A 9,940-nucleotide genomic window follows, 5' to 3' on the forward strand; every position below is an offset into this window, starting at 1 on the left:
AACATTTTATTTTTACGTGCAAATTCTCAATTATCTGCTGGCGGTTATATGTACCTCTAGTTTCAAGGAAATTCATTCTGATAACAATCAAAAACAAAAGAGTAATTTGTTGAAACTATACAGGAGAAAGCTGTTTACATATAACAACATGTTGCAATGAAAACGGTCAAAGGGCTTCTCTCACCACTAAGAAGAGATTTGATAATGATAAATATATCCTCTGATTCAATCGCTGCGATATCGAGTGCAAAACTATAAATAGATCATTTTCCGGATATCATTATCGACCAATCAAAACGTTGTATGCATAGCACCATCGCTCTGGTGTACGAGAATGCGCTTAGATCATGAAGATGGATAAAAGTTAATTTCTGTGGTCATGACCTTGCGTCTAATTGTGAAAGTAATGCTTCTCTAGTTCCGCAGAAGTAAATGGCCATTTAATGGCCCATTACAAATCAGGTACTAATATTTCCAGAATAACTGAGCAGTCAGTCAAGATGTCTTGTTGGTAGAGCATATTATACGTTAATAAACGGGCCGGGTTAAACTTAATTCCATTCAATTATCAGCTAATTGTTACCAAAGTTTTATTTCATCAGCTATCTTTTAATTAAGGCGTGGACTACAGAATGATTGGCGTTAATAAACCAAATGAGTTGTTTTTTTCTAAATAAAAAGTGACATTTATTTGGAAAGATTCAAAGCAATTCGATTCATTTTTGTATGGACCATGTTTAATCAGATTTTATATGGAAGCTCTTTGTTAACTGTTCTTCATAAGAGTATCTCATTTTCCTTGTCAAATGACTAAGTTGTGGTCGAAACAAGATTTTGCTAGACCAGAAAAGTGAACGCCATGGGAAAAAATGATTTACTGTCCTCCATAATCTTTTAAAAAATATTTGAGATATGGTTTTACAGTTTATTACATTCGTTTTGTGAAAATTTAATGAAATTCATCATAAGAAAAAAGGTTTACTGCAGTAAACTTACGTCTGTCATTTTGTACATTTCAATGCATATCATACCTATGCTATTTGTTACCGTTCCGATGTGGGAGGTTAATGTGTAGACGAAAACAAAACACACTCAAACATGGCACAGTTAGTTTTATACCGGTTTCATACAGGTGCATTTTAACATATACTATGCACTTATTACAACCATTGAAAGCCAAAGTAGGCAACTTACGTCTTTCATCTGCAATCTGTAATATCTGCAATGCTTATAAGCCTTTTGTACTAATTTTAATGTATACACATTCTGAAAAACAATCTAACAGAAAGCCAGACTAAGTTCATTCACAGTTAAAAGATACTGTACCCAAAATAACCTGGCCTGGTGGAAAACAGACTGTCTGGGCTGACAGGTGCTTAGGAAGTCTGTGAAATTCATGATAAGTTTCATTATTTTACACCTCGATCTATTTTACAGCGAACACACCTTTGCAATGAATTCGTCTGATGTGTGTTGTAAAACAAAGGTTTAAAATTGTGGTTTGGCGAAAATGTGATAAAGAATATGGTAAAACACTTATTTCATTTCGGTTTGATGTTCTCTGCATGTTGTTGATTTTTTTTGCTTTTGCGACCGTCTTCTTGTTTATGATTGGTACTTGTGTACAAGTAAATGACACAAGTGCATTAGATACTAATTTGTTTACGTCTACATTTGATTACCAAGATAATGCAATTAGTCGGATTTCATTATCTTCAAAGAGTAACTATGCTAATTCAGTTACGTGTAACCGTTTAATATAAATAAATTTCAGTAGCTATGTACGGCAGTAAATTACTATACATCCAAGGTAGTATAATTAATTTTCAATCAATTTTCAATTAATTTAATGTTATTGCGTCGGCAAATTGAATCTATCTTTATGGGCCATAACATAATATATATCTGTGTTTTATTATATTATTTAGTAATAATCTACCTAAACTCCTTTTTATTACAAAATAATACTGATTTATACCTTAAAATGTTGTTGTTTTACCAAATGACGTCACTGACTTTAATTGTTTTGTTTTTTCCAGTTGCATATGTTATCATAAAGTACAATGGAGTCACGTCGTGTTACGCACATGGGTTTGTTTACAGAAATATCACATTTTACCGGTGATTTTTTTTTATAGATTGTCACGTGACAGCCTCTCGACCAATAAAAAAGGGGAAATATATCATTCATATTATAACATGTACATAGTATATCCTTATGGTGAGGTGTATAAAACCCGATAAAACATGATAAACATCAGACATCAGTCTGAAGTGTTTCATTATATGCCGTAAAAAAGTCCAAAATATTATTTTAAGTGATACTCTTATTCAAAATCAATACATACACATGCATAACAAACATAAATTTTAAGTGATAAACCTTTAACTTCAATTTTTACTAAATAATGCATTAATGGAAAATATTAATTACTGATAATGTTACCGTTTTTTAATAGCTGAAAAAGAAAAAGTATTAAATTATTGGTGAGTGCTAAAAGATTTACTGTGATCTACTATTGTCTATTAGGGAAAAAATGCCGTGTTTTCTGCACCTTTCTTTCAAATTGAACTCGGTATCATTCATGAAAAACGTTGTTTTCGACATTTATTCATCCTCTTTAGTATATTAAAACACTTGTATTAAGTGTTATTTAGGAGTAAGAGTGCACCTTTAAACATCACATGTTATTCAGTACGGTTAGAAAATGACGCCACATTCGTTTATTTCACTTCCGGACGTTTCTTTTATCGTTGCCTATAACATGGTTTACGTTTTGAAATTGCATAGAAATAATCGGGGTAGTATGTCCGATATCATGGTTACGAGGTGATTTTTGCATCAAAATAGATTAAGTATACTTTATATTTGAGTAAATGGAGATAACTCTGGTAATGTGGCATATAAAGATACAAGATACAAGAATCTTTATTTCAAGTCGGGTATGATAACGGCAAAAACACATACGCTCAATAAGCTATTTATCGACATAAGGAGTACCAAAGGGGATTATTTCAATCAGATGTACATTGCCCTGAAGAAGTATTGTTTTTAATCTTAAAAAGTGCATAATAAGAATGTAAATAACAACAACTGAAAAAAAATCTGGGATGAAGGAAAGGAGTGAGGAATCACGTGACTTCAATGAGGTTCTCACATGGGTCACCAAGGGAAGAATCGATTTAAACATACAAGTAAATGACGTAAATTATCGTTTTATGAACAAAATGAATAAAACCAACATTTTAACGCATGTCTGACTTCTTTAATGCTTCTTATTACTAAGAAATGCATACAAAACAAAGAATCAGGCCGCACACAGCGTTGCATCGTTTTACAATATTCCGTCAAGTTGAAATTTTGCCCAAGGATTGCATCGTTAAAGTACAATCAAATATTCCACACGTGTAGACGCTGAAAATAGCATCGTCTTTTACAGGCTATGAAATACTTTCATATATTTTCTGTCGAAAAGAATATTTAGAAATTTACGTCATTTGCTTGTATGTTTACATCGGTTTTGACCCGTGGTGACCCATGTGAGAACCCCGTTGATGTCGCATGATTCCTCACCATGGTATTGATGTTAACAAACAGAATGAAGTTAACAATGCGCCTGAGCCAAAATTTGTATGTTCTATGTTGATGTGTGTGATAAGATGGTTGAAAGCATTTACGAGGTTTATCAAACGAGTTGTAGTAAAAGTTTAAATGGTAAAAAAACAAGAAGTATAGAGAGCAAAACTAATCAAAATCAATCAAAACGGTTTAATGAGAATTGTAGCCTTGCTAAAAAAAATCTATAAGACAAAATATTTACGAAAATGTAACATTAACAAGGATTTGTTAAAACACGCAAGAAAAATTATATAAAAAGACAATAAGAACTTTTTACGAAACATTCCATACTTAAAATGTAACAAAACTAAAACATTTGACAATCTGAGATCCGAGGAAGTTTTGGATTAGTTTTAATCGGCAAAAAGAACTATCGAACAATTACTTACATTATTAAGATGTGAAGAAAATTAATCAATATCAGGCTGGCTTTAGAAATTGTTACTTTACTGTCGATAACATGTTTGTGTTGAATTTTATTATTTATCACTATTGTACCCCAAAATTAGCAACTACTGTCTACACAATTATGTTCGGTATTATATAAAAAAATGTAAACTTACGTAGAAATATTTTAATTTTTATTTCATTTGTCAAACATATTCTTATCAATTGTGGTCTTAATAATATAATTCACATTTGCTTCGAAATCATAAATTGCCGACCTGTAATATGTACAGAGACTCACAGAATTATTTTTAATTAATGGTATAGCACTTTTGATAATTCTAGCAAGTACTATGATTATATATTGTTCAAAACGATTTTGGAATTGAGATTTATTTAATTGCTACTCCTTATAAGTTGTTAATGTTTATGGTTAAGTTTCGAAACCGATTCATCGTCTTCCAATCGAGACCGGAAGCTGGACTGGACTTGATGTATTTTCAAGGAAGTGTCCGTTGTGCCAAGCAAACAGTCGTATTGGACACAGTACCATTAAATGTAAAGCTCTTAACAATAGCAGAAAGCGATTAATTGACATGAAAGACAATGTTAATCCAAATGTAATCAAATTTAAATCTTTAATGTGTATATTACAATATTGCAAACGTTTTAACCATGTCAATACACATATTTTTACATGCGAACAGCTTTAAAAAAGTGACTAGATGTCTTATTAATATCACACATGTTTGCTTAAAGCACTGTTAAACATATGTCAATCCTGTTAATTTTCACTTTGTGTATTTGTACATTGCCTGTTCTTTTCTTTCAAATTGCCTCGTTTCTAATTATGTATGCCCTTGTCTCATATACTTTGACCTTTGCCATAGGGGGTTACACGTGGTATACAAGTATATACCATAAACTGTATACAGACAGTATTTGGAAATTATAATAAATAATAGTATTATATAGTATGAAATGCAGATTTCGGTTCAAAATTGAGCGGTTTTCTTGATTCCGGTCCTTAATACACAGTGTTTCGGATTTCGAAGTGTGGGGTCGAGTCGGGGCTGGGAAGGGTGAGTACTTCCATCTTGCTTCCATGGAACCTTAAGTAAATCACCGTTCTCTTTAGTATATATTCGTGTTCATTTTCAATGTTGGCTGAAGTTTCATTTATACAAATATGTAACAAAATAATGAAATTATGACACTTAAAAAATCATTTACGAATAAAATCGACTAAGATCTTTATCCAAATGGCGACCCAGGGGCGTCCAGTTTATTGCTGTCACTGTCGTTAATGTTCCCAGTGAGTTCTGATAAGGTTTGCATTTCAACAAAAACACAGTACATCGAGCCGACAATTGAAAGATATTCTAATACGTGTCAGACAAAATGACTGTCATGTTATGTAGTGTATTTTTCGTTGGATTTTTTTCCAGTGCAGTACTTGCACACACGATAGAAGAAAGGTTGTTGGCTCTAGAGCAAGAAAATGTTGATCTTAAACTACGTTTTAATGCTTTGGAGGGAGAAAACAACAACCTGAGAAAGCAAGTTGAACATTTTATTATCAGGATGAAGCCACTGGAAAGCAAAGCTTTTCCATTGAAAAGTAAGAACGATATTCATTCATTTTAAACATGATCAAACTATTTTCAAATAGTTATCATATGTGATTATGTTTCTAAAGTAAATTTACATTGAGTATATGCTTATATAATGAATAAATATTGCAAGTGGAACAGTATAAGTTACTTTCGTTTTTGCCATACGTTTATGCATTTCCTGTATGCATATTTACCTTTGTAATTCATGTTACTTTTCGTTTTTGGCAGAAGATGCATCGTTCCGAATGCGTTTTCAAAATATCTCTTTCCAGGACAAACTATACCAGAACAGGTGGCGTTCCATGCGTTTCAAGACGGAAATAAATGCATTCAGAACAAACAAACACTGGTGTATGAACACGCGCCTATCAACGAGGGTAACACGTATTGTTAATTGTCTTATAATTTTAAAACGACTACGCACCAGTTGATCCCAAAAATCGGCAAGCAAGAATTTGGTAGATAATGTATTATTGTACATGATTAAAAGAATATACGCAACGATCATGTCGCCCACATGCTGTCTCAGCTAAGTTTCCCCGTTTAAAAATAGCGTGGAATGTTTTTCGAACACTTTGCAAGTCATGTGATCGTTTCATACACTAGCCTGTCAATCAACGTTTAAAGCAACGTGCTGTCATTTTCAGCAGTGGCAATCATTTTCAATAGATAACCGATGTTAATCTGTCGGGGTCTGTGCCTACGTTGTTTCGAAGCACTTTTTCGTTTCTTTGCACTGCGCGTGCTTTTGGGACGCCATGTTGTTTTTTGTATTTAGCATGTGAAAGTCACGTGATGAGTGTCGATGAATATAGCGGCGTTATTTTTTAAACTCGGTATGTGTAGTCAGTATTATTTTCTTAAATAAGAAAAATACGCAAAACTGCGAAAGATAATTGTGTCGTAAGCGATGTGGTACATCAATAAGTTAAATTCAGTGCGATGTACACAACAGTATAAGGTTATAAGTTTTTAACGATTTTCTTTTGTTTATGATATTTTAATGTGACTGTGCAAACAAGTGCATAGTTTTGATTTTCACCATTGAACTTTCTTCAATTTGAAGATTCTATCGTGAAATACATCATCGAATATAGTATTTTTTCAGGTATAAATATTTCCCGACAGATATTTAAAAAAAAATGTGTCGATCCCTCGATTTTACTCTTTAACATTTCAGGGAACGGATATTCTTCAAGTGATGGAATATTTGACGCCCCTCTTGCAGGTCTTTATGTGTTTACATGGACAGTTGCCGATTTTCATGACTGGTACAATAATGTTCATTGAGCGATCGGCTTATGAATGTAAATTTGTAACGAGTACATTCGGGCATTGTTTTTACATTCTTTCAGTATTAATGTTTCCATATATATATTTATATATTTCAAGTATTTCAAAAATCCGTTAATTATGGGTGACTTATTGTGGTCTCTCCATCGCACCGACGCACACGTCGTAGGTTCGTGACGCACCAGCGATACTTTCATACTGCCTTTCATCTGAATTTTGCTGCAGATTGATTATTTATAATCTTTATCTGTCTTCACAATCAAGCTAAAAATAAAAAATGGTATAAACTGATCATTACTAAATAATAAGTTAATGGTATCAATTTTAAATAAAATTATGTAAAGCGAGTACAATACTTGCCAGGTTTGACTTGATTTAAGATGTTAGTGTCAAATTGCCAATTACAGGTACGCCACAGAATTGATGGCAGATGGGGTCAGCAGAGGCGCCACCATTGCGGACAACGGGGATACTGACATAGCTACCGGGACGGCTATTGTTGTTGTGAAGTTAAACGCGGGATCGCATGTCTTTGTGCGGCGTTCAATTGGCGGCGGTTGCAATGTTGTAAATATAGCCGAACGTGCCAGAAATTCGTTTTCTGGTTGGCTGTTGTTCCCTGCTGAAACTTAATAAATGAACGATTCTGTTTAATAGTATGCCTCTATTTAAGTGTATATCTATTCCTTTTAGCCCGATCGTGAAGACACTGAGTGAAAGATATAATAAATCACTTTGGAGCCTGTTCCCTGGGTAAATACCAGTATGTGTGTGCCTCTAAAGTGACTATAAGAGAAGATTCCCTTAGGTGGAAATCGAACCCATGTTTCTATTAGGTACCTAAGCCAATAGACAACGCTCGTCCTATATGTCTTTATTTTCAATAACAACATCCAAGTCTTCATATTGGGCAACGCATTTAAACAAATGTGTGTTTCTGTTCGTTGAATGATTATGAAACAACATCCTTCTGCCAATATCCATTCAATAAATACAATAATAGTCGTAGTGCAAATATAAGACCTTGCAAACATACATTTCGGCCATAACATAGAAACATTGTTGTGTAAGAATGGAACTGGAAATTGGAGAGGGAGATGATGATAAGAGGGACGAGAATCACATAAAGAACTGCGATGTATTGAAGAAACTAGAGTGACACGGGACGAACGCCAACACTCTACATGTCTTTTTTTCAGTCGAACAAAGTGCATAACTCGACAATAATTATATCCAAAGAGTTATGGACCTTGCTACACATGTGCATATAGTCAACTGTAACATGTGTAAAAGGTATGCATCTGATTATATTAGACTTTTATTGAGGTACAAGATGACTTGGACAATAATACTTGGACAGTTATTGGAGAAAGGGGCATTGATAAAAAATGTATTTAGTCACGGACCTATACGTAAGTCTTGGTAATCAAAGGATTGAGAGAATGGAAGGGAAAATGAGGAAGCACATCATTATAGAAAAACACAGACGGGAAGAGGAAAACCGATGAGAAAAAAACACACACAATAATAACATGTTGAAGACTGGGGAACAAGGGAATGAAAACTAGGTAACGAAAGAATAGGTCACCGAAAGAAGAGGAGAGACAACAACTAACAAAGTGAAAATCGGGAAACAAGAGCAGAAGTGAATGTTGGGGTACATGTAAGTAAATGTGTATAAGGTAAAAAGAGGAAAAAATGTTATTGAAATGGAAAAGGAAAGACATGGAGAATAGAAAACGAAAACGAGGAGGCTAGAATAAGAAGATGAGGATGTAGGAGTACGTATTATGTGACAAATTGAACGAGGAAAAATTAAGAAACATATGAGGAAGTGACAGTGGAAAGTGAAAGGGGACAAAGGACAAAGGGTTGTAAAGGAATGAAAAGGAAACATTCGAGGAAAATATATCCTTAAACAGATTTCAAATAAATGCGAACTGGAAAGCACACTGTCCAAAGATTACAAGAGGATGGGTAATTTTATTAGGATAAGAGAGTAGGATGAAAAGGATTGATAGAATATGTTGTTATGGTGGCGTTATAAGGAAGGCAAAGTAACGAGAAAGTAATTGCATGACTTTAAAGCGAGATTAAGCGAAGTCCAGTTGCACAGTGGTAAAACAGAAATAAAATAGAGAAAAAAGGTGGGTGGTTAACTATACCATTACTCGGTAAGTTAGGCCTCGTGTTATATATTTTGCCAGTTTGAGCGATGTTAGAAAGCAAAACGGATACAAAATTATATTGTATACTAGTACATTGACTATATATTGTGAAGTGATTGATCACACAAATGGTAGACCTACTTTGAGTAATGTTAAAGAACAAGCACGTTGTCAGAAGTGTCATCTATTGATAAACGAACTACTTAAATGGGTGTGAACAATCGAGTACGTGTGTGTTTGCTTGGGTGTGCGAGGACTTTGGCTTTTAATGTTTGTGCAATTAAACAAGGTTAAAGCATGTTTTCGGTTGCGATTTCCTCAAGTAATTAGTCATGTGAAGGTTATATGTTATATTTAATTACTTCCGTTGATTGCTAAAAGAGCCTATTGGCATGTGAACTTAGCAGGCTGATAACCCCGTTTGACCATCAACGGGTGATAAAATATGTTTCTTACAATAGAACATATATAGCAATCCCTCTTCAATGGAATCCATTTACAACTTTTAAGTATCGAAGATTTCTGCCACCACAAACTGTTCCACAAGATTTTGACTAGCTATACTCATTTGTCAGTATTGTTTAAGTTAATCCTATGATAATACTTTTATATTTCAAGTATAAGAGATGTTTGAAACCCAGATGTAGAAGGGGTGTCATATCATTAGTTGTCATGAAAACAATATTAAACAGAGCATTTGAATGGACTTGTGTTGCTTGGTTGGATTTCATGATATTCTTATTTTTGTTTTGTTTTTAATCAAGGAACAAATTGCCGGAATGATGACAATATCGGGGTATGAACGCAGTTGGGCTGGTTAAAGTGTGTGGAGTTCGAAACAGTTTATAACCCGTGAT

At 33.8% G+C, this 9,940-nt stretch overlaps 1 protein-coding gene across 1 annotated transcript; it reads left to right on the plus strand.

Annotated features, from left to right (window-relative positions):
* The first annotated feature begins 5,469 nt into the window (after positions 1 to 5,469).
* Positions 5,470 to 7,569, plus strand: LOC128225616 (complement C1q-like protein 4). Its single transcript, XM_052935510.1, has 4 exons — positions 5,470 to 5,627; positions 5,895 to 5,999; positions 6,803 to 6,893; positions 7,323 to 7,569. The coding sequence occupies exons 1-4, from the start codon at positions 5,591 to 5,593 to the stop codon at positions 7,546 to 7,548; spliced, it is 459 nt and encodes a 152-aa protein (XP_052791470.1). The 5' UTR covers positions 5,470 to 5,590; the 3' UTR covers positions 7,549 to 7,569.
* The last annotated feature ends 2,371 nt before the right edge of the window (positions 7,570 to 9,940 follow it).

The sequence above is a fragment of the Mya arenaria genome, chromosome 3 (genome assembly GCF_026914265.1).
Source record: "Mya arenaria isolate MELC-2E11 chromosome 3, ASM2691426v1".
In the NCBI taxonomy this organism is placed as follows: domain Eukaryota; kingdom Metazoa; phylum Mollusca; class Bivalvia; order Myida; family Myidae; genus Mya; species Mya arenaria.